The sequence below is a fragment of the Aplidium turbinatum genome, chromosome 6, assembly GCF_918807975.1.
Source record: "Aplidium turbinatum chromosome 6, kaAplTurb1.1, whole genome shotgun sequence".
Taxonomy (NCBI): Eukaryota; Metazoa; Chordata; class Ascidiacea; order Aplousobranchia; family Polyclinidae; genus Aplidium; species Aplidium turbinatum.
Genome location: NC_137477.1, coordinates 13,239,642 through 13,265,431, shown reverse-complemented (window position 1 = coordinate 13,265,431; position 25,790 = coordinate 13,239,642). Strand labels below are relative to the sequence as shown.

The window sequence follows — 25,790 nt, the reverse complement described above, 5'->3', positions numbered from 1 at the left end:
TGCCTCATTTTTTCCAATTTTTATTTTTCATGGTGGTTTCACCGGTTCGGGAATTTGCGCAATTCATTGATTAAGCTTGCGGTTTTTCAGTACCTGGAAAAGCACAATAACCACAAAAGCATATGGAACTGGAGATTTTCCATATACCAAAGAAACCGTCTTTCTGGAGGCGAAACCTTTTCCAAAAATTTACGCAAGTTTCTATTTTCTTTGCTCAATGTGTTTAATCGGTCTGCTGTGTCTCAGGTCATAGATCCTTGTGTAGCCTGAACTAGCTTACAATTCCAGTTACACCGAAAACCGTAAGAGGTTGTGAAACATATTCACCAATTTTATTTTTCATTTTCCGCTTAGTTTCAATTATTTTCCTTAAACTAAGCTTGAACGTTTTTCTATTGTTTTTATCCTTTCTTATAAAAGTGTTGCAGATAACACACGAAACTGGTCTTTGTTTGATGAGTAATACTGCATTGTCCCATGAAATCGACTACAACAACACGCTATCACATGTATCATCTAAACTACTCTTTATTATGGAGTCAATTTTATTTAGTGTTGTATAATGCCAATTTCTTTGGCTTTGGAACGATAATAGTTTAAAGATATAGAAGGTTAATTTAACAATTGTACAAAGTTTATTTGTGTCTAATCGGCGATTATAGTTAGTGGTTTAAGGTTAGTAGATAAATATTAAAAATTAGGTTACAAATTAAACTTCTTAATCAGTCGATTTGCTTTATCAGTAAAACTTCCATTGGTGCATCCAGCCTTCACTGCTTAATTTCACATTATGTGACATTACAAAACAGAAAATGCTATAATTTCTTTCATCATGTAAATGATACTAAAAATGTTAAAAATACTGTAATTGTTGGACCCAATAGACAAACGCAATGTAGCTCAAAACATTGGACTTAATTTTATAGAGAAGATAAATTGCTACCCGATATGCAATTTAATAGTGTGATTGGAAGTACCAACAACCATGTTTTATTTAGACTTTAATTTAGTTTTATTTAGACTTAGGTCTTATGATTTAGAATAAGTTTTAAAAAAAATAATATTTAATATATTTAGAGATTTTAATATTTAGAATGATTTTTAATAGCTCGTAACCAAATTTCAAATCTCTGGCCGTTTTTACATTCATTGTCGTCTTTGTTTATGTCCGTGAAGCCAAGAGTCTGTCCTTTTACCACCTTGGGTTTATCGATTTGATCAGACTATGCCAGATATAGAGGGCAATTAGACAGCAGTCAATCTTTTAAAAGAGTTTGGAGTTACTGTATGTTTGTGACGACGAAACCAAAGTAGGCCATAGACCTTTGAAGTAATGTTTGTGTACGAAATCCTGAAGAGGTCATGGGCATTCGTAGCACAGAATATGCAATATGCATCCTAAGACCTAGACAACCACATGTCTAACTGTGTGTTTCCGGTTAGTGCATAGGTTAGTATGAGCATATATTTTGAAAAATTAGTCAACGCATCGGTTAACATCTGTTCATATCTCTGCCTGTTAGGAAAGAAGAGACTAAACTTTTATTAAACCAAAAGCAGAAAGTTGAAAACACAATCTCTGTGGAAGTACACAAAGGGTGCTCACGTAAAATCAGAGCAAACCCTTTGCCTTGAACCAACTTCTTTACATTGTGCAAAAATGGTGCTGTGTATATGAAAAGCATGTCAAAAGGGTCCAATTGGCTTAAAGATTTGCATGTTGCTGATAGAATTGTTAATATGCACGAAGAAAGGTTGTTACGGGAGAGTAATTGAGAGAAGTTTGAAATAATTACATGAGCTATAACATAGTGACTAAGCTACCATAGGCTAAACCCTATGATCGTGAGTAATAACTCCAAACACATATAAAAATTAATAGTCGTTCTTTAAATATGACATTTTTGAGTTTAATATATTTTCCCTACTCTATGCACACATTGCACAGTCGATAGCCACTTTTAACACCAATTGATCACTTCCTATTAGACTATAGGTTTTCATGATAACATTGCGTGCATTTATGGCTCATAAATTATTCAATGTTATAGAACAATATGTAAGAGGTGTAGAGCAAAAATAATTAACTTAGCATGCTTAAGTTTGCCACAGCAAGCATACAGAATGATACGGACAATATTGTAAGACAATGTGGGTGACAATATACAATAGAGTTTGTTTCTTGTGCATACTTGCGAAGATTAAATGAATTCTGGTCTTGCTTCTGGTAAGACCACTCTTCACACTAAATGTTCTTAGCATTTTAATAATATGTAAAACTGCATTAAAATGTTTAGCTAGGCTATGAATTTAATCTTATTGGTATTTCTGCAAAAACAATAAACAACCAAAATTGTACTTAAATGTTAATTAACGATCAACAAGAAACTTAAATAACAACAAGAGAGGAGAGCGAACGGATTGAGTGAAATGATTCAATCCGTTCACTCTCCTCTCTTGTTGTTATTTAAGTTTCTTGTTGATCGTTAACATTTAAGTCCCCCTTTTTCTAACTTACTTCAAACTTTGCGCGCGATAATTTTTGTCTATAAGTTGAATTTTATATTTTGCATGTTTAGTTTATTTCAGTAACATGTCCTGTGTTTTGCCATGCTAGACAGGTAGTCACTACCTGGTCTAGCCCCCTGAAGAAGTCAGTCGTGTCTGATTGACGAAACGTTGGAGTAAAAGCAGTTTGTCACGATATACATCTTGTGATAGTTTAGCTTAATATGCACCAGTAGAACATCTCATATTATTTAAATGTGGTGTTCTTTATGAAATTCCGTGCAATGCTTGTGACGCAGTTTATATTAGCTAAACTGAACGCAGCATAAATTCCTGGGTCAAAGAACAGCGCAGAGCTGTCAAAAATATTGATGATGAAAAGTTAGCTCTTTGTTCACACATGCTAAAAGAAGATTACAGAATTAACTGGTCAGAAACAAAAAAATTGAAAAAATGAAACAAATTATTATCAATTAACGCACCACGACAGAATATTGCTTCATCAACATTACGTCAAAACAATGCAATGTACTCAACCGAAACAACGGAAGTCTATTACCGAAAGCTTATAAATCATCATTGTCTTGACACGCAGTCTTTATGCCTACTTTGAACACAGTTGGAAACGTTATTGTAGTTTAATTTCGTCTCGAATTTCTGTTGGTCTCCGCTGCTTTGACTTTATGTATAATGTTGGAAGTTTTTACGTAATTTAACGTGGAAAGTAACCGCTCACACATCTTTTGGCCAACCTTCAAAATAATGTGTGTTTCATTGTTTGGTGCCTTCAATCGCACTGCAGTATGCACTATAACTTTGTTAAATCTTGATTTGTATGTTATTCGCTCGAGGATGCGCATTGTCATTGTGGGCGAAACGTCAGTGAAGCATTAAATCAACTTGCCTGTCGTTGCTTTTACTTTTACTTTCATCAGATAAGCGTTGCAACTAGTACTAAAAACGATAATTGTCCTGATGGACACCCCAAACTTTTCAGTATTAAATGTGAGCGGTCGGTTCTATTGTGCTCGATTTTAATCTTTCTCAGTTTACTCTTTCGCAAATGAAAGAGTCTGGCATGTTATGCGTTTTCTCAGAGGTTAAGCGACTGGCACGAATGGACATCTCGATTTCAGTCGACGGGGGTGCTGGTTGGTTGGTAGGTTTTGAATCTTTATCCTCGGACTGACAAAACTTCTGATAGGTTATTTCTGGTAGTTTGGCATACTGTACTTGTAGAGATGTAGAAGCTTTTGACGCACGGCCGGTTGCTGAGATTGACAGAGTGAAGTTTCCAATTGTTGAAGTCTTGTTGCCGGGGAATTACTCCACCCATTAGGTGAAGCTGAATGGAGAGCAGTCTTTGTAATGCGTTGCTTAAGCGCACACCCCGAAAGTTGAACTAAAGTTTCTTGATCTAGAAGCTTCTTCGTTCACGGGCGAACTCGATTGAGGAAGGAGACCTTGTAGTGAAGAAGGCGGTTGGGCTTGAATGCCCGTCTACAGAGGGACATAGCGGCTTCTTCGCAAAATTGCTCAGCAAGTTGGATATCAGCAAGAATGGGGAGACTGTCCAATGGTGTGGGACTGCGGCATTTAGCTACTGTGTGCAGGGCGCTGTTGACGGAACTGCGGTATCAAGCCAGTGCACAGTACACTGCTGAAGAGTAGACAAGGACCAGATCTGCGATATGCAAAGTGTCAGCCCTCGCTTCCCAGCTGGAGCCTGCCAGGCGCTTGAGTAGCGCAGCGAGTGATGAGAGTTTTTTGCTCAGTGACACCAAATGGTGGCGGTACTTGAGCGGTCTGTCTAACGTGACCCCGAGGTATTGTGGTTTTTGAATATACTGTTATCACTTGATATTTGAACTGAATCTATTTGAATTTAATCTAATTTAAAGCAACGAATTTAAAAAAAAAAATCGTTTCTGTCGATTACCTTTAGTCCACTCTTCTTTCAAACTCACACGGTCAAGCGGTTATGTTCAGCATCATATAATACCATGAAGCGTATGCATGAACGTTGTAGATATTTAAATAAATGACACACCCTGTGATAGATCTTACAAACATTCAAGTACATTGCAGATGATATGTGAAAACTTCCTATTGAGCGTCATATCCCACATAGCTATTGTTGTTATTGCATTGTTTCAACGTTACAAATTTTGAAACAATATAAAAAATGACTGATTTGCTGTTTAACTAGCGTTTGATTAGAGAAAAATGAAGGGAGTTCATGTGGGAGGCCACAGCTGATCAAATGTGATTAATCTGTTGATGAAGAAGAAGAAGCGTTTGACTGGAGAAAAGTAAGGTAATGGTGTCACATGGTATTTGAACACCACCAGTGTTTATCGCTGTCAATTCTTGTCACACTTGACTGGCGAAAAACAACCTATCCAAAGACAGTTACCATCTTTGATAGGAGCTCGTTCCAATTTAGGTCACCATGTGCTCCAAAAATAAAAAGTACCAAATACTCCTGACTAATATACTACGTCACGATGCATTGTCATAAGCGATCTGTTTGCAAACCTAACAAGAGAAATCATGTTGCTCCGAATGGAATCATTTTGCAACCAGTTTAGATGAAGTGTGGTGATAACAGTCTTTTGGTCAAATTTTATTGGTACGTTCTGTGTGACAAACTCAAAAGCCGTAACATAAAAGTACGATCAACATATACGCTTTTAAAAATATCGTGTCATCGAATTGAACAAACCTTGCAAAAAGAAATGCTTTTTTATAGGCTGATTATTTATTTTGTAGGTCGAAAAACAAAACATTTACTATGTTTTGACTTTTTCATTCTGCAGAAATGTAAGTTGTTGTAGAAAACACACGTTTGTGTCTAATTTTTCAAAATAGCTTTGTTATGCTGTCAAATAGTTTTACAAGATAAAACTTAGTACATTTTGTCTAATTTTTTGTAGGCCTACATGCATTTTGCAATAAGCCATTTCTTGCGCATTAGAGCCTAACAATTGGACGTCTAATGTTTAATGTTTGTGCTGAGGTAATATCGAAAAACTTTTAAATCCTTGTTTTAAAATTTTGAATCTTGAAAAGTGTAATCAACTATTATTAATAAGCCGGGGAATAATCTGATGACATATCAAATCTGATACAAAAATTAAAAATTAGCCTTGTCGCTAAACGACTATAGCAGTTGTAAAGCGACAACAAAGAACAAATAAAACCATAACATTACTATCGTTATCGCCTGGACATTACCAGACTACGTATATCTTGCGTATTGTATAATTCAACAGGAGCTTTTTAACATTTCTTTAGCAAATTTTGTAAAGAACTGCAGCCCAGCTAGCAAAAGTTGGCTTTTTATGTCGTTTCAACGTTTAGCCATGTAAAATATTTTCGACAATTTGAGAGCTACATTTGAGGGCTTATTGTGAAACAACTGACAAAACAGGTGACCAGAACAGTGGATAACCACTTCAAAAAAATGTGATAAAACTATTTCCAACAAAAAAAATCTGTTTTCAAATGTTGAATGAATGTAAAAAAGTGATTTTCTGACTGGGTAAGCAATAGATGCAGTAGCGACGTCCAGGGAACAAGTCAAACGGCGATGACCATCCCCGGGGAACCTATTAGTGCAATTTATCTCAATCATCTCGAAACCGTTTTATGTAGTATGAATACGAAAAATACTGTTTTATTAAAGAGAAAAATAATATGTTTCAAAAGACTGCTTTTGCATGTTTACAAATCAGCCAAAACAAAATTCAAACGAGTAAAATCGTCCATGAAATGAATAAATGCCAGCAAAATTCGTCCTCTTAGAGCTTTATTTGCAACATATCTATTCACAATACACAAACTACAAATTTGTTGAGAAAATAAATGATTATAATAAAAAATAAATGCATTCGACATGTGCCTATCAATTTTCTCAAATGTGCGATATTTAGCGGCTGAGTTATAAGCCATTATATAGGACGGGCTTAAAAAAATCCCGTCTTGTGCTTTTCTAACGTTTTTGAACAAATACCAGGTGGGGTTAAAGTACAGTATGCCGGTGTGGTCCTTCAGCGTGTTCAAGTCAGGTATGGGAATTAAATATAAGAAAAAATGATATGACAGTAAGTTATATCAATAAATATTGCTTAAAGCTAAGATATTAGGAATGATGATAATAGTGTGCGTTGCGTTGCACAGATATTGCTTTGCGTTCAACAGGAAGTCGGGGATATCGTGATCCTTACAACCCATCTTTCTAACTCTCGGGGTGTGTGCTTGAGCAACGCATTCTCAGGACTTTTCTCCATTCAGCGGCATCTTATGGATGGAATAATTTTCGACAACAACACTTCAACCATCAAAAACTTCCCTTTGTCAATCTCGGTAACCGGCCTTGAGTCAAAAGCCTCTACTAACCATAACCAACTATCCAACCATTTACTCAATACCGAGTGATTAGCGAAAACAAAACTTAGTCTTTCCTTGCTTGTACGTGCAACTAAATATGCGGTAATATTGATTACTGGAAAGCAAACATGTGGAGAACGATAAATTTACTTTTTATTGCTGACGCAAACATGCAGAGAACGATAAAGTAAACACACGAATTTGACACCAACAAAAAGGAAAGATGACAAAACCAAAATATATTAACCGATGATGTTTATCAAGGCCCACCTTGCATAATGCCTGCCCGTCAGGTACTCTTCTTATCAAAAAAGATAGCGATTGGGAACTTTTACGTGTGCCTATAAGCCCCAGGAGTTGCTAGAAATATGCCTAGCTTTCAACCTGGTTCACCTCTACACCACATTGAAGCATCTCCTTAGCGATGGGGCTTAGCAAAAGCAGCTCCATAAACACTAAGACTTTCGTTAATGCAACCAACTATTACATTTTGATGAAAGGAGTGTTTTCGCTTTATTAAACGTAATATAGCATGGATAGAACACGATGGAAGAAATAAATATATCAAATTGGCTATAAATAATGGAAAGAAACGTTGAGAGAATTTACAACAAAGTTTGAAGATGTTATATAACGTTAGATCACAGCTTGGATTTTTAATTTATGTCAGTGGCCTTTAACCCTTTTCATTGCTGACACCCTTTTGAAATCATTAACCAATTGTCGCATCGCGTTCTGGAATAACTGATAAAAAGTTTAGAAAAATTATAATAACCTGCAATCGGAAACGTGGGTTAAAAGCAAGGTAAACAAGTCATAGCTTCTTATGTCATTTAATAACTAACCTTAAAAATTGAGTATTCAAGCCGTACCTCATACTGTAGAAGTAGATTTCGTATCTCTTAGCGATACAAGCATCTTTAGTGAAGAACATCTGTTCTATGCAAAGAATGCCAAAACATATTTTTTGTTTTATTAGGAATGCGTTATTGGGTTGCAACGATGAAGTTTCAAATGCCGTCATTGATATGTTAGACTATATTGTTTACTTGTGCTTCTGTAGGTCTAATTTGATGTAGCCTAATTCAATTCAATTTAAGTCCACGACTTGCAAACCTTGATATTTTATGAAAAGCAATTTTGGACGAAAGAGGAAGTCATCTTCAATGAGCGTTACATTAAATGGTTTTAAAACAAAAATGGATTGTTGAAGCTAGATTAATCAGAAATTGCAATAAAATGTTTTTCATAACGGCATTGGTAATGCAGTGCGACAATTCAATGCAAATGGATCAGCATTGCGGACTGGTTGACAATGAGCCAATGTCTTTCATTTTCAAGCGTTTATTTCGGTTATGACCAAACAGCTTGTCCGATTGTTGCGTTAGTTTGTAAAACCGACGGCGTACTTTTCTTTATTAAAAACAATTACAATTTATTGTTTCTAGAAAAGTTGAAACCTATATTTTTTTTATTGCAATATGAAATTATAGGATTTGAAGGTTGAAAAGTTGAAAAATTTGAAAGTTGAAGTCTCTGTTTTTTTTATTGCAATATGAAATTATATGATAAAACGAAAACTTACCAAAAGCCTTTCTTTCGAAAGGTAAGCAAATGGCAGAAGGAAAGTATGTGACAAAATGCAGCAAGCAAAATTGCAACAAAAAATAGATGAGAATATGTTACAGTAATGGAAATAAGATTACACTTCTAATGTAGTCATACTAGTCATGCAAATGAAAATATATTAAAGTATAGCCAATTTCAATTTTAGCTTTTTATCTACGGTGTCGTTAATTTAGCATCAACTTTGCAAACGTTTTCTAATGTGAAATAGTTGCAAGCTGTAGTTTAAGCTATGTCTGAAAACATCAGAGATTAATCATTTTTCTAATTTTATATATGTAAAAATATTTATTAGTATAACAGTTTAGTAGCTTAGTAGCATAAAAAAGAACGCTTAACAGTAAACAAAACTTGTCGGAAAATAGTTATAATTACCATTGCATGACACAGACTAACCCATATTAAAATAGCCATTGTTATTAAATCGTTAAAACGCAGGTTGGTTGTACTGTAGTAATTCTGTCATTATACCATGCAAAGAACGCGGCTAACATTGAGAGACTTAGCATTGCGCAAAGAATGACAAAAAGAGTAAAAATCGCAGTGAGGTATCATATATATAATAGGTGTCTGTCAGTTCACGCCAGGCTTGAAACAAGTTCCAAAGCGGAATACTTTGTACCTACTACTGCACAATAGCCATCATAAAAATAAATAGCCTATTTGGTTGTTTAGAATTAGTGAAAATGTTCAATAAAACACAGTTTTTGTGTCTCGTGATTGTAATTTGCTTCACTCGAAAGAACGTTGTTTCATCTGTAGTTAGTCTGAACAACAATGGTTACACTGGGCTCGTCATAGCAATTAATCCCGAAATACCAGAAAACCCCAGTCTTGTTGAAGCTATTAAGGTAAGTTATAAAGAGAAGTTCACTTTGCAAGCACTAGCATTATTTAGGTTGGTAGAGAACAATATATTTTTTTAAGTTGTTTAGTTGCCAAGTTGTTTACAGCTGTGTTAAAATGCAAAAATAAAAACTTAAGACTTTAAAAATTAAAATATTTTCTCAAAGCGAATGATTTATTTCTATTAGCCTACTAAGGTTTGATTAAAATTAAACAAATAAAATATTTCAAAAAACAAAAATTAAAACAAATAATCATTAAAAACCAATTTTTAAATAAAAGCAATAAAATTGAGCTGTTCAAAATAACAATTTTTATGACGTGAGCGCAGTAGCTACTAATATTTTATGTATTCGGCTAAGCCGAAATTTAACTCATCACTTTTTTCCTCGATAGATTTCGTTTTAACTTGAACAATTTGCATAAAATCATATAATTTGTTTCCAACCATTGACACGGTAAATGTGCTAGAAAAATAGAAAAGAAAAACGGCGTTGCAAAAAATGAAAAACGGCACCAATCGAATCGTTGTAGCAGAAAACCTCAGACTTATTGCGTACTATGCTAAATTTTGTTCACTGCTTGCAATAAAAATTTCTGCTGAAAGACCGCTTGAGAGCAACCGAGACGAAAGCTATTCAAAGTCTTGGTTCTTGACAACTTATTCAAAAAATTACCGATAAACTGATTTGTTTTACTTATTGTTTTGTTTGTTTTCGTTTTCTTTTATTGATTGATTAGTTGGTTGTTGAAATCTTTATCCTTGGACTGAGTAAGCGTCTTTAGAAGTGTAATCCTGGGAGTTTCGCATACGTGTAAAAGCTGTTAACCATTGACGCATGCCCGGACATTGAGATTGACAGAGTAAAGCTTCTTCTGCTTGTAGAAATGTTGTTGTTTGTGAATTAATCCATCCACTAAGTGCCTATAAATGGAGAGCTGTCATTGAAATACGTTGCTCAAGCGCACACCTGGAGAGTCGAAGCAGCGTCGCTTAATCTTACAGTTTCTTCATTCATGAAGTCCAGTGCATAACCATGGAAGCTATCGGGGTGGACGCATGTTTTCTCCCATGTTCTTCGACGTGCAATAAGTTAAGTCAACTGCAAAACAAAGCGTTCAAGCGAAACGTTATGAAATGTTACTTGGACAGTTAATTGCACTAAATCTAACAGAAGTTTTATAAAATATAAAAACAATCGGTAACAAGGTAAAGGTTTTGAAATTGGTTGGGATGCTGTAAATGCTTCCCCACTGTAAGGGTTCAAAAATGTTGGACAGGCAGTTATTTTAATCCTTGAATATACTGAGCTTTTTACTAAAGTTCTATGAGTCGAGAGATTCAATAACGATTATGCTGTTAAAATGTTACGTAATAAACATGATGTTGATGATACAACTTCTTTTGTAGTCATTATATTTATCATGTTAAGCAGGGGCATATTTAACTTTAGCCAAAAAAAATCGACTTTATAATTTTTTCAATTCAGTCCTATAAAAGTACAAGTTTAGAATTGACATTTGACAGCTCTTTTTTTATATACTCATATGAAAATTTTGAGTCTCGCCTAGTTTAGCCAATAAAAAATAATATTGCCACCATCATAAAAATATGATTAACAAGCAATTGTAAAAAAAAGTTAAACTAGATGTAGAAGGAGCTGTGGAACATTTGGTTGGCGTGGAACAGCAGGGAAATCCATTAAGTTCTTCTTTTTTCAATCGTGATACATTTTACTCAAATTTTAGAAACCTAAAAACGCAAAGTATTGTGTAGGCTGCTGCTTTTCTGTGCAGCAAGCGTGTTGTTGGAGAATGTATCTTGTGATGTTAAACAGAATAATTAAAACGTCGAACAAAGAAATTATTTTAATTTTTTATATTCAGCTGCAAATTGAAGGGAATGTGGGTTTTAAGACTGTTTTATGAAACAAAGAATATCATCCACATACATAACTTATAGTTGTGCCAGTGTCGTCTGGAATAAATTGATAGCTTCACTCTCAACGCGTTCAATGAAAATATTTCTATTAATTGCTAAATTGCCTTGATATAAAAACAGTATCTTTGAATATTGAAAATTTAACAATCTTTTTGTGAGCAACTCCAGTTCAAACAATTTAAATAACCTTTTAATCCAAAGCATTTAGTTATTACAACTTAGCTTACTTTTTTATTTATGAAATTTGTTCTTTGTCTTCTTTTGATACCAAAAATTGCGATTGAATAAAGATCAATAGTTTGTAGAGAAAGCAAACAAAATACCAGAGTTTGACGTCTTTAATCAAAACTGCGGTCTTGCTGCACTACATGGTTGCTCGTCAACATCAAACACAATATTGACACAATGGCTTCAATGAATGAAATCAATTTTATTTTAACAAAAATTTATTGCCAATCGTTTGTTGCTGCGGTGGTTTGTGGTAATAAATTGCAGCTGTTTCAAGTCGAACATCGCTCGTCGGCATTCGTAGCGACACGCAAACGGTGACTTTGATAAGTCATAAACTAGCGTTAATACGGTTTTGTACACAAAAAACCTTTAATGCTGAATCCAATTTTTGAACAGCAACCTTGTGCGTATTGTGAAATAAAGCAAAGATAAATTCCTCCGCAAGACTAACCAGGCCCGGATTTAGGGGGGGGGGCAAAGGGGCAGGTGCCCCGGGCCCCCCGACTTTTGAAGGGCCCTCCTACATGGAAAAAATGTGTTTTTGTGTTGTTATTTTACCTTTCAGTCTTTAAAGTTTCTGCAAAATGCTGTACAGTGCTGGATTAATGGTAGTGTAGACGTAGAGGTGGTTTTGAGCGCCGTAGGCGCGAAAAATTTGTTTGCACGGGGGCCCCCCGATCTAAAAGTGCCCCGTGCCCCCCATCAGCTAAATCCGGCCCTGAGACTAACGCAAAAGTCAAACTTTGCGTTCCATCATATAAAAGTCATGTTTCGACATGCTTTGTTTGCTTGATGTGGGTGTTTCTTGTGTAAATGTTTAAATATCATTAATCAAAAGATTCGCAGATTGTAAACTTATATGCCATTGACGTATATCAAGCAATAAATATTTGCAATTTATAACATATTCGACATTTTAGGTTTTTTTTTCTGTTTTGACCAATTGTCTTTAGTCATCGGTTTTATACTACAAAAACCTTTCAATGAAACTGCCAATAAGTTTAAACTATTTACATCCCGTCCGATAAATCGTTGTTCGCGTTTTGTCGCTTCTACCTTTTTCTCGACCTTTGCTATGTTGACGTGTATTGTTTTGATGTGATGGTCAGAAATAAAAAACAACTGAACTGAACTGAATTATAATAGAGAAATATTATTAAATGACTTTTAAAGTTTTATGACTACTATCAAACTCATGGAAATATAAATAATTACTAAAAAGATAATAAAGAACTTTTGAAAAATAGAAATAAAAACAGCCTCAAGTTGTTCGTTGTTATAAATCCTACAAAACTAAGTTAGCCTATATGTGTTTCAAAGACTTGAGTATACTACCACGTTAACAAAGCAATAGACCGTTCTATTTTGACCGGTAAGCATTAAATATCCACACAAAAAATTAATACAAAAAATATTCAAAGACTACAGAAAGTATTCCGACTGGAAAATATCCATAAAAAAAATATTTGGAAAATACCAATACAGAAAAAATCCCGACCGGAAAATACCCACTCGGAAAATATTCACCAGCGTAATATCCACTTGGAAAATAGGCCTTCTCTCAAAAATAATGCTATTTTTCACTTTGGAATATTTTTCCTATGTATGTTTTCCATTAGTTTACCTAACAATGACATAAATGTTTTTTCAAATTATTTTAAACTGCTCGTTTGGTGTTAACATAATATTCCACTCTAACCTATGGTTCTCGACAGCCGTTTGTAGCAAGAATTAACAGAGATAAACACGTGTTCAGCCCTAAAGACTGAGCTCATCAGAATCGTACCACTTAACCAAGCCACATACAATTCACAACGGTAAGAATTGAATTGACTGAAAAAAAGCGACGGTTGAAAATTTGTGGCATGAATTAGTGGTGAGATACTGATGAGCCCAGCTTCATGGGCGAAACAAGTGCTTATTGCTGTCGATTCTTCCTACAATCGGCTGCTGCAGAACATGCAGTTGATCAGTTTATCGTTCTAGAAAGTACAGGAAGAAGCTACTTTTTCTATAAATCTATATAATAAGATTTTTTTTTTAATCTAATCTTTTTTTAATCTTTTAAGTAAAATCTGAACATATTGTATTTAAAGTTTTTAAAGATTTAAACATTTGTGGTTTATGGATAATTTTGCGCCGTTTTTGCTTCAGAATGTTTGGACCGAAGCTTCTAAAGCTCTTTACATTGCCACCTCGCGTCGTGCCTACTACAGTGACATCACTATCCTTATTCCGAAAACATGGACTCAGTATACTGCAGCCCAAGCACAAAAAGAGAGTTATGACGCAGTGAGATTTGAAATTCTTCTTTGAAGTTTATTTCTATTTGTATTTCGTTGTAGTGTTTGTTGGAACAAACATTTTTCTCTTTAATTTCGGTCTTCATTAATAAATGCTTTAAAAAAAACACGATTGCGCATAAAATGCTTTTTGAACGTTTGTTTAATTTTGATAAAAATTGTTGTTTTATGATGCCTTTTGCTGCATTTTTAATCGTTTTTATCGTATCCAGGCTTACGTCTGGTGGTTGAAGGTTTAAATTAAGTTGAAAGAAGGCAAAGACAGCAAGTATGGCGTTGCTGATGTAATACGATGTCTCACGCTTCAGTGTTGTGTGTTTTGTCTTTTAAAAGAAAAAAAAAGTATTATAGAACGAAAAGCATGAAAAGTTCTGCATCCCTTTTTTCTGTGTGATTTGAGTAAGCCAACGTCTGCTCGGAGACAGCAAACGGAAACCTGTCCTTGCCCATGCCAAACAGTAGCTTCTCATGAAAAATGATAATTAATCATATCGTTAATTCATAATGTCCAATTTTGACATGTTTGTTACAAGCAGAAGTGATTAGATAAACATCCACAAAATAGTTTATTTACAGTACTTTTGAAAAACGTGACGTAAGTAAACATTGTTCTCCAATGGCTGTCACAATTGCTTATCACATTGGTGTTTCATTTTTGAAAGAGACCGACAAATCTTGATCACGTGTTTGTACATTTATTCTAATGAAACTTTTCATGTTCACTTTCGCTTTGTATCATTTAAGCTTTAAGTTTTTAGTCTAGTTCTGTTTTTGATCATACATTCTAATAACAGGCAGATGTCCTTGTCGCTTATCCAAATCCTCTATATCAAGATCAACCATACACCTTGCAGTATGGCGGGTGTGCTACGCCTGGTACTTACATCCACATAACTCCTTCTTATGTCCTTGATGCAACATTTGATGACATTTTTGGACCAAAAGGTAAAAATGTCGTTAAAGTCGTTAAGTTTATTTATTTTGTCTAGTAACCTCATATACGAAGCTTCTGTGAAGCACAAGCATGGTAACCACAGTATCATTTGCAAGAACAATTTGGATTGCAGCTTTCCTATACGCTACAGCAAAACTTGATGGATATATTAGCTAATAACTGACAATGCGTTTATTCTTAGGGAAGGCAATTGTGCACGAATGGGGTCATTATAGATGGGGAGTATTTGATGAGGTATACACGTATGGGTATAGCCCATTCTACTACAACAATTACGGAGAAATTGAAGCTACAAGGTAGGACATTCAAACCATACGAACTAATTTTGTTGCATAAAATTAATGGCGTGTACTTTGTAAACTAAAAATACAAGAGTGAAAAATTCTCTAAAAGCGCTCTTAGCCAACAAAACTTGCCCAATGCATAAGAAAAAAGGTTACTTAGGACAAATGATAGGCATTTTTAACAAATAAAACTTACACAATTATCAATAACATACTGTACGTAGGCTACATATAAGAACACAAAATATAACATATCGTTATGGGTGAAATAGTGACAGTTGTATTTGTTCAATATAATTTGCGATAAAGAAACGCATAATCTGTTTTGAAAACTATAACACTGTGCCTTTTAGAGAAAAGGCTTTGTTAAAGAAAAGCTAATTAAAACATCTTTTTATTGTATATTATAAAAATTTGAAATTGTCTTCAATCGTTTTCAAAATTAGGTGCCCGACTAATCTCAAGGGTGTGTATAAAGTCGTCGACTACTCCACTGGACAATCGAGAGATTGCAACAGAAATCTGGAAAACGGTCTGCCTGAAGATGGTTGCGTGTTTATCCCCTATGATGAACAATCTGCTGATTTAAGAGCGTCCATTATGTCAAACCAGTATGTTGAAAAGGTACTAGATCATTATACTGTATTTATCAAATTAGCCAATAATTGCAGTTATAGTTCGAAGACAATTATTTGTGATGACTGGCCTCGTTTCGTTTGTTTTTTAAAGGTATTTTTGGAAATTTGTAGGTGGAAACATTTTGCCACAATGATGAAACCGACGGTTACAATTTGCACAACAAAGAAGCACCAAACGAGCAGAACAGAATGTGCAGCCTCCGAAGTACGTGGGAAGTTATCTTGGATTCAAATGATTTCAACGGAAATGCAAACCCTCCAAATCTTCCTCTGTTAAACACTGCACCAACCTTTCGAATTGTGAAACCCGAATCATCTCGTCGATTTGTTCTTGTGCTGGACACTTCAGGAAGCATGGATGGGGTAAGAGAATACGAAAAAAATGTTTTTTTAAATTAGTTTAGAAATAATTTAATTAACTGTGTTTTTGTGGAAGCAAAGTCAATCAAATTATTATGGGTGAAAGTCAAGCAATGATGCTTCAATTCCTGAAGCGTGTTGCAATGTAAGTTTACTTTCTATTCAGTAATTTGCCATGAGAAGGTAATGTATTCAGTTATGTTACTTTAAGTTTTGCTTTGCAGTCACGCTTGGCCCAGATGAGACAAGTTGTTGGAATTTTCATATCTCAATTTGTATCCACCGGCGACAGAGTATCGATTGTGGAATTCTCATCATCTGCGACAGTCCTTGCCGACTTGACTACAGTCCAAACCTCAACAGACAGAAATAACTTGCTTCAGCTGGTGCCCACTGATGCTAAAGGAGGAACATGCATTGGTTGTGGATTACAGAAGGCACTAGAGGTAAAAGTATTGAGACATGACAATGTAATATCAAAATCTTGTGTATGTTTTATGTAATTACGTTGCATAAACGTAAAGTGATAAAACTAATTTAGAGTAAATTGAAAAATAGACTCTTTGATCCACCGAGAATACAAAACGACGAAGAAAATACTAAGCTGTGTTAGAGTTATTAGGTTTTCGTTCAGTGTAAGAACGGTAAGTCATTGTGTGCCAATAAAACTATAAACAACACGAACAAATTTACATTTTTTGCAGGGACCATTTACCTGAAAAAAAAAACGGCTTGACCTTGAATAAAACTTTTGAAGTTGCCAATTTTTGTTACAGAAACTTAATAGCGTCTTAATACTTCACTATTTGGTATTACTCCTAATGGGAGTATTACTACTTTAGACTCCTAAACTACTCCTCTACATTTTAATTTAGGTCGAGCAAATTGTGAAAATTTTAACCTACAACATATCTTCTCAGGTATTAAATAAAAATAGTGAAAGTGCATCGGGTGGAAATATTATTCTTTTCACCGACGGTGAAGAAACAGACGGTCCGTTTGTAAACGATGTTCGTGACGACGTCATACGCGAGGTTTGAACCATCAAAACGTGTTGAAATATCATTACTGTTATTTTTTATCTTGTCCTCGGCTTGACGTTAGAAATGCAATTTACACCCCTACACCCAACAGAGCATAAATTACCGGTAACACATTTCTATTAAATAGGTAATTAAACCAAATGCTCTGAAAAGACAAATATTTTAAACGTAGGCCTTATATCTTGTTTTCACGTAATAAAAAGATTAAAACAATGAAAACTATTAATACTACAAAAAGTGCTCAATGCTAAGCAAAAAGGCAAAGCAGAGCGAATTATACCAAATATAGTTATTACTATCTGAATCCTTAACAGCCTGTTTCACCTAACGGATCATCAGAAGATTTTATTCAAATATAATTTTTGACCTTCTGATGATCCGTTAGGTGAAACAGGCTGTTAAGGATTCAGATAGTGATAACTGTATTTGGTTTAATAAAAAGATTACGTTCTTTGTGACTCACAGCACTGGACTGAGCACACAGCAGTACAAAGAACATGTACTAGCAACTCGTTAATGTTTCACTTTTTGATAAAATTAATATCTATTTCATTGATATAAAAACAAAAGTTCATTTTATTTTCTTTAATGTCACATTGTGATTCAGTTGCTCTGTCCCAATGTTCGTTGATAACAATCTTTTTGTTGAGCTATCTAGACACAAATCGTATATTGTTTGTAGGGAGCCATTGTTAATGCAATTTTCTTTGCCACTGCTGCCAATGCTGATCTTCAACACCTTGTGATTGACACTCAAGGAATCTGGTTTTTCGGGAGCGATACCAGCATCAGTGCTATTTTAGGTGCTTTCAGTGCTCTTGCGACACCTAACGACGGAGATGTTTTCAGTGAAATTTTACAGGTAAGACATTTTACGCAAGTTACAAAGGTTTGATGAATATTGTCGCACGACAAAATCAAACGCTTTATGAAATTTTTACTTTATCATTGCTTGTATACAAAGTATGTTCTTTTTAAACTGCTGAGTGTAGAAGCAAATTGACAGCTTTCAAGTGTTATTTTTTCCCTCTCGCTTAAAACTTTGACAAAAGATAAAAGAATTTCCATTAGGTTTATTCGGACTTTGAAAAAGTTAATACTTGCTTCGAATTGTCTTTACTAAGGCAGTTCAATTTGCTACGTTAAAATAATAGGCCTTGAAAGAATTTAGTTTTAGGCTATAGTAATAATACCTATAATAGTTTGATTAAGTATTGTTCCAAAAATAAATTTAAACAAATGTTGCAAAAGATAAATAAACAATTACTTTATTATATTTTTTATTGTGTTCTCTATATCAAAAGTATTGGCAAGAGAAGTATCCAGGCACTTAAAGGACTTCCATGAAAACCTCAATTGCAAGTGGCAACTTTGCAGCATCAGTTTCGGTAGTTGGATCTTGGTTAATACTTTAATGTCCTTATCACAGCGAGAGACTGACAGAATTAAGCTTCAAAAAAATTTTCTTTCAGCTAAGAATAAAGATTTTTCAAAAAAAAATAATTTAAACTTGTCGTTTCGACGCAGGTGCACAGTACCATGTTCGAAGTTTCGCAATACTCAACACACACCGGAGATGTAACTATCGACTCCACTGTTGGAAACAGCACAGTATTCTCATTCGCATGGTCGCAATACAACATTAAAATAGCAGTTGTTGTAGAAAGCCCATCAGGTTGCACTTACTCGACAGACTCTAAAGATGGAAACTTATGTTCAGACTACACTCCACCTGAAATCAACATCGATTTCAAAATTGTATCATTTACAATACCTGGAAAAGCACAGGTGAAAGCATTTGCTATTTTTAATCGGTGGTCTAAGTACTTAAACTCCTGAACTCAAATTTAAATAAAATTGCTCCATTCAAAGAATGCGACATAGTGAAATTGTGTGCTTACTTCAACATTGGGTATTGCTATGAGCATCAAACGAAAAAATAAGATAATTGAACAAAAATCGTGGAAATGTGTCCTGAAATTACAAGAACCGGTATAACATTAATATATAATGAATAGCCTTCTAGATATTGCAGCAGAAGATTTGCGCGTGGATGAGTAAAAGCGTAGCTAAATACTGTCCCGCACTGATCAGATTTTTCATATAATATTTATTTTTTGAGTAAGACATAGCCTAAGCAACTAGAAGGAAGCAATTTCAACAATTATCTTTTTTTACCAACAACTAAGAACAGTGATGTTTGTCAGGCAAACAACAATAATACGGTATTAAAACGTTGGTAAACTTGACGTTTTGATACACATAAACATACATGAAATGTTTTTTTCCTCAACAGACAGGAAATTGGAAGTATTATGTTTCGTCAGCATCGGCCAATTCCCAGTTAGTTACCGCTACCGTAACGTCACAGGCTTCTGATACCTCAACTGAACCAGTTGTGGTGAAATCAGGATTAGACCAAGCGACAGCGGATACTGGTGAAGCCATTGTTGTTTATGCACAAGTAAGTAGGTAGTAGGTTACATTTTTGAAACAACAACATCGACTGTGCTGTCTTAAAATTATTTTTTTGTTTTCTTAAAATAAAAAAATACGTTATAAATGTATTCAAAAACAATTACAACTGTTTGTTACAATCAAAAAAAATTCTGCCTGTGATTTTGTGAGAAACTAAATGTCGGACTTTGTTTTCTTTAGAATTCATAGCAAAAAAAATTGCAAAAAGATTTTAAAACAAACTTTTTCAAGAAAATTATTTCTCAGTGAAAACCAAACGAAAACGAAATAAAGAAGTTTTGCGTCAATGCACAGCAACTCGAAGTTGTTTATTTCGATAATTTATTGTTTTCACTGAAAAAAAACTTTTCTCAGGACGTGTTCTTTAGTTGTGAATTGGAAACCAAAAAGGAGTAGCCTAATGTCTAAATCATTTGCATAAAAATCAAAAATTCGAAAATATCATTTTAAAAAAGTAAAGTCTGTAAAAACACAAATCATTTTTATTTCATGATTCATAAAAACTGCGATAAAATTTGTTCCATAGTGCAAAGCATTAAAAATCTTGCTTGAACAATTTTGCAGGTTTCCCAAGGGTTCGCTCCTGTGCTTGGAGCTGACGTATTAGCAACGATTGAACGACCCGACGGTTCAACAGTCGAAGTCGAGTTATTCGATGCAGGATCAGGTATAGCCTATAGTCAATAGCTTGCGTTGTCCATTTTTATGACGCCTTGCTAAGATTTAGTCCTACACAACTCAGTAATATGGCCAATCAGTTAGCATGAAAACTATTACTATTCTAGACAATGCATTGCATATAAGTATGCCCAAAGAATGCGAGGCAGTTATTTTCAAATTTCTGAATATTTGTTTCTTTTGACATACAATTTCTTCTATTAAAGTCATTTCGTGTCGACATGAATTCTCTGTAAACAATTCGTTTTATTTCCAAAAGTAATTATTTCCTAAAAGCAAAAAGTAATTATTTTCCATTTGAGTAAAAAAAGACTTTTTACGATGTGAAATTCCGGCAGCATAACCTATTTTTCAGCTAAATCTCAAGCTAGATTACTGGACCCTGTTACGTTTATTGTTTGGACAAGTAAACTATTTTCTAAAAATATTAATTTGTACCTTCACGGCATCGCGTAGACCTACTTGCTGCAATTATTAACTATTGTGTTTGCTCAAACAAGTTTGATCATTAATTTGTTGAAATGTAGTCCCAACAGTAGGCGAACATTTCAATCTTTTGGTTTAAATTTCAGCTCCTGATGTAAGAAAAGAGGATGGAGTTTATTCGCGGTACTTTACTGGATACAATACCGCTGGAAGATACGCTGTGCAGGTAGGCCATGTTCTTGGTAATTTGTTTTGAATAGATATGCTGAGCTGTGAGCTGAATCTCATAACTCCGTTTTCGTAACCATGTAACATGCAATGACTTCCTGCAACATCTGCTTCTTTGGTGAAAAAGAGGAATATTTTTCTGCAAAACCAAAATTAACGTTTTTCATCTGTTCAACATATCTTTTCACTTTGTTGAAATATGCCGGTATGGTCCTACAGTATGCCCACGTCAGGTATGGGAGTTAAACATTAAAATATATCAATGACTATTACTCAAACTGAGATATTAGAAATAATGATACTAGTAGGCCTATGTTATTATTATTATTATTTATTTGCAATCAGACTCAAAGTCCATAGAATTCAAATTTTTAACAGTCATCACACAAAATATCAGACTAACACAACATCAAGCAGGCTACATCAAACAACGTACAAAATACTGTTGTAGTGAATATAAAATGTAGAATTAAAGTAGTATGTGTTTTCATATAGCGTTATATCTATCACAGATATGCGTTGCTTTCAACAGGACGTCGAGAGTATTATGATCTTTAAATTCATTTCCTCAATGCTCAATGCTGAGTGCTTTTAGCACAAACAAAACTTAGTATAACTTTTTTTGTACGTACAACTAAATATATGGTAATACTCCTCATTGGAAAGCATACAGTAAATGCTGTTTTGTTAGGTAACTGTATCTAAAAAAGACAATGGAAAAGCGTTTTTATACAATCACAAATCTTCTTCTTCGAGAGCCGCTGTAAACATCGGAAGCGTGGACTCAAACGGTATTGCTGTATATCAAATCGAGTCTGCTATCATGATTCATAGTTAACAGCATATTAATTGTTGTTTGTCACGTGCTTGTTATAATTAAGCTAATTGTTGTTTATAAGTTTAAATTGACAAGATCTTAAATACTTTTTTAGAAACTAATTTCTACAGAATTATATACTTGTAGCTCTTTTCAATCAAAAATTTTTAAAAAATATTGCTTGGAAATAAAAAAAATTCCTCACTAGAAAAGACATTAAAAAAAAGTTGCATAAAACAAATTTTCCTTTCACAAAATCTTAATCTTGAAATATTTGTGTTATTTCCACAAAAGTTCTTAGGCTACTGTGAAACGCAAGTCATGTCATAGTGAAGAAAGTAGTCGATTTCAATTTTTTAATTTTCCTCCTGTAGTTGCAAGGCAGTAGAAATTTTGATGAGTGGTCTCTATACAATAAAATCTAAAACAAAAACGAAGCCAGAAAAGTCGGGCGTAAAAACGTTTTTATTCTCATCTGGTTTAAGTTAAACTTTACCTAAGTTAACTTCTGAAAAATTTAAAATCCGCCACAAGTAGAAATTGAAGCTGTTTAAAATAGTCTCAGATTTTTCTTACTTTACGAGTTCATACATTTTTACCAATTTCCATTCAAAACATATTTCGTATTGTATTAACGCAAGTAAAATCTTTATGAAAGCTTTATTGCCATTTTAATAGGAAAAGTCAAAGTCAACTCGGAAGCTCAAAATTATCAAGAAAATGAGATAATTTCTGCAGATGTGGGAGCTTTTTCTCGGGTAGTTACGAGTCAAGGATTCGAATACACAGGGTAAGTTATTTAAGCACAATTTTTACTGTGTGCTAACTTGTGAAACAACTGAAACATCTAACATGCGGCTTTCTCCGTTGATTTGTTCATGAAATTAATTTGGCTAGTGAAAATTTATATAAAGCGGTGCGCTATTTATAATCAGGAGAAATGTACACACAAATGATGACTTCTTCCCTCCAAGTAAAGTCTTCGATCTCACTGCAATTCAAACTGATGTTTACAACTCATCCAGTGGAGTGACTTTAAGATTCACTGCTCCTGGTTCTGATTTTGATGAAGGCACAGGTCAGTCATGATTTGTTTTTAAATGTAGGCCATAACAACTGAAAGTTTTACCTCATACAACATACAGATTTACCAAAATTTTTGTTTGTCATTTTTTTACAGGACTATTTTGTTAAAACTTAAAGAACCAAAAACATTAAAAATTCATGACTAATTATGGACAATTCATTCAGGACTAAAATATTAAAAACTTTAAAACATCTTATACACTTATACAGTGTTGTCAACATAAACTTTAATCATGCTGAGCAATACTGTCATCACCCTGTAGTTGTCAGGAGTAGGCCTATTCAGCTGCAACAATGTGGTAGTAAGGCAATGATCGTGATGGGAAAGATAAGTAGGACAACAATATGTCTAAATTACCATTGAACCAATTTGTAACAAAACATTACTGAACAAAACTATTCCTTTTCCAGCTAACCGTTATGAAATCCGCTACATTGTTGATAACGTTACTCAACTGGTAGACGCGTTTCACACGTGTACATTGGTTGAGGCAGCTGACCTCATCCAGGGCGATCTTACCATCCCTCAGCTTGCTGGAAAAACTGAGCAGTTTATTTTGAAACCTCTGCTAATGGAGCAAGAGAAGCAAATCACGTGAGCACCTCAAATATTCATGCGGTGACAAGTATCTACAAAATTTAGAAAATATTTATTTGTGATGGTTAAATATTTAAAACCTCAAACTGAGGGCTTTTTGAAACATAATTCCAGTCAATTTTGCACACATGAAGAGGTTAGAATCACTGACGCGGTCCGATAACCCAGATTGTCAAATTGAAGCCTCCGCTTGTTGAAATTCTTTTGTAAACGCTTCCATCCATTAAGTGCAGTTGAGTAAAGAGTTGTCTTTGAAATGCGTTGCTCAAGTACAAGCACCAAGAGCTGAACCGTCATTGTGGGACCGTATCTTCGTTGATATCGTCGGTAGCTTAACCAACTTCTTCTTTCCGAGCTATCGTGGCTGATTTATAATAACATGTGCAAAACAAAGCTATATTCTTTGGTTTGGTTTTGAATATTTATCCTCGGATTGACAAAGCTTTTTACAATTTATTCCTTGCAGTTTTTGCATATTTGTAAAGTTTTTGAACTGCTGACGCAGAGCCTGTTACCGAGATTAGCTGAGTGAAGTTTCAATGGTTGTTTTGAAGGATTATTGTCACTAGGTGACGCTGAATGATGAGTAGTCCTGAAATGCGTTGCTCAAGCACACACCCAGAGAGACAAACTAGCGCAGTTTGATCTTGTCCGGTGCTCAACCTTTGAGCTCACGTAAAGAATAGTTATAAATATTTTAAACTCTCACGATTATTATACAATCTTTTAGTCTTGGATTTGCAATGAGAGCTTATGATGCAAGGAACAATGAAGCCGAGATTTCAAATGTGGCTCCAGTAACTTATTTTTATGAAGCACCTGGTACCGCTGCCCATCAAACTGCTGCATCTCGTGTAATCTCGCTCAGTGTAGTTGTTACGATGATTGTATGTTCGCTTACATAGATGCCTTTTAGTTTTCAATATGTTGGATTACTGATACATTTTCCTTTGCGCGTTAAGCTAGAACTTTCAGTTCATGGTGAATGATGTGAAATTTTATTTGACTTAGTTTGATTTAAACTTGAGTAATTGATTTGAAAGGTGTAAACGTATAGAAGATTGTTTGCTGACACTTTTAATTATCCGCTGTTATAGCTTGGTCAAATTTTTTTAATTGTTTCGAGTTTAACAGTGTCAGTTTTGTTATGATACTTTTATGCTAAAATCAGCATAATTGTATTGATGAGGACAATTGCGTGCATATATTTTGTTTTATTTGACATTAAAACGTGCATAATTTTTGTAACCTCATTTTGTATTTCAACCATGATAATTATTTAATGTAGCACTGTTTGTAAATAATGCAAGACTATTAAAAAATGAGGCTGCTCTTGTAAAATAACTTCGCCCAAATGCAGAACGTTGCATAATACCGAAACATTGACGTAAAACACTGATCAACACAATCTAAATCGTGTTTATATTTTCACAATATAACTTCTTTGTTTAGCCAAAGCCGAAGTGGATTTTGTTATATGAAAGGTCGCAAGGCAGAAAAAAATTTTTGTCGGTTTCCTACAAGTAAAAAATTTTTTGCAGTCATCATGCTATTGCAAATACAGTAAAAAATTTAACGTCAATAATTTCGTAGTAACACCGTCACAAATGTGATCCCAACGTTGTTGAAATTTCAACCTCTCGGCCATGGTTTTAAATAACTTGTTTTTCAAGGTTGACTCATGTTTACATCAAGTATAACCAACCGTTTGTTTTGTTGTGATACACGTCGCAAAAAGAATAAGGTTTCCGACCTATTGTTTAGCTTTACAAACTTGATGTTTTTAGCACTTTTGTTTTTTATTATAGGTGCTTTAACATAACATTTATATACGGTACAGTGGCAACTTATCTCAATTAAAATTGTCTAAACAAAAGTTATCTGTTGTAAGTTTCCACCCAAATACGATATCAGTGAAGTAAACATTTGGTAATTGCAACAATGATTTTACACAAATCAAACTCGTCGCAATGTAAACTAGGCTACATTATTAATGAAGATTGGAGTTTTTTCGTAGGAAATAAAGGCTACTTTTGTATTTAACAATGTCAAAAAATTTAATATAGTCACATGACTTTTACCTCATCATTTGTCTTTTTCCCGAAATCCAACTCCTTAAAGTTCAAAGATTATGTACATTGTCTGGAAACGAGTGGACCAATTTGGGTTTGAGGTTTATCGTCAGAGACAGAGGTTTATCATTTTTCACAGCTACGCATCGTGAATTTTCATTTTGTAAATTCTCAGGCTCATACAGTTTGTTTTAGTTGCATAAACTGTAACAGTATTTTCAGGTGGACAATTTTCTGCATAATTTGAAGAAATTTGAAGGTTGAAAGAACACTAAATTA

The 25,790-nt window shown here is 34.3% G+C and overlaps 1 protein-coding gene across 1 annotated transcript; it reads left to right on the top strand.

The window, feature by feature from the left end:
* Positions 1 to 9,212: 9,212 nt before the first annotated feature.
* LOC145772417 (calcium-activated chloride channel regulator 3A-1-like) lies at positions 9,213 to 25,513 on the top strand. Its single transcript, XM_082584294.1, has 18 exons — positions 9,213 to 9,377; positions 13,700 to 13,837; positions 14,643 to 14,793; positions 14,985 to 15,099; positions 15,534 to 15,711; positions 15,837 to 16,088; positions 16,310 to 16,531; positions 17,006 to 17,119; positions 17,811 to 17,990; positions 18,656 to 18,916; positions 19,425 to 19,592; positions 20,171 to 20,273; positions 20,857 to 20,936; positions 21,630 to 21,729; positions 22,434 to 22,545; positions 22,691 to 22,833; positions 23,253 to 23,436; positions 24,170 to 25,513. Exons 1-18 carry the CDS (start codon positions 9,213 to 9,215, stop codon positions 24,342 to 24,344), a joined length of 2,841 nt encoding a protein of 946 aa, XP_082440420.1. The 3' UTR covers positions 24,345 to 25,513.
* The last annotated feature ends 277 nt before the right edge of the window (positions 25,514 to 25,790 follow it).

What these genes read in the sequence shown, in the direction of transcription:
- LOC145772417 (XM_082584294.1), top strand. Translation starts at nt 9,213, where the DNA reads ATGTTCAATAAAACACAGTTTTTGTGTCTCGTGATTGTAATTTGCTTC. An exon ending in CTTCAGGAAGCATGGATGGG is followed by an intron (nt 16,089 to 16,309) that starts GTAAGAGAATAC and finishes TTTGCTTTGCAG; the next exon opens with TCACGCTTGGCCCAGATGAG. An exon ending in CCATTGTTGTTTATGCACAA is followed by an intron (nt 19,593 to 20,170) that starts GTAAGTAGGTAG and finishes ACAATTTTGCAG; the next exon opens with GTTTCCCAAGGGTTCGCTCC.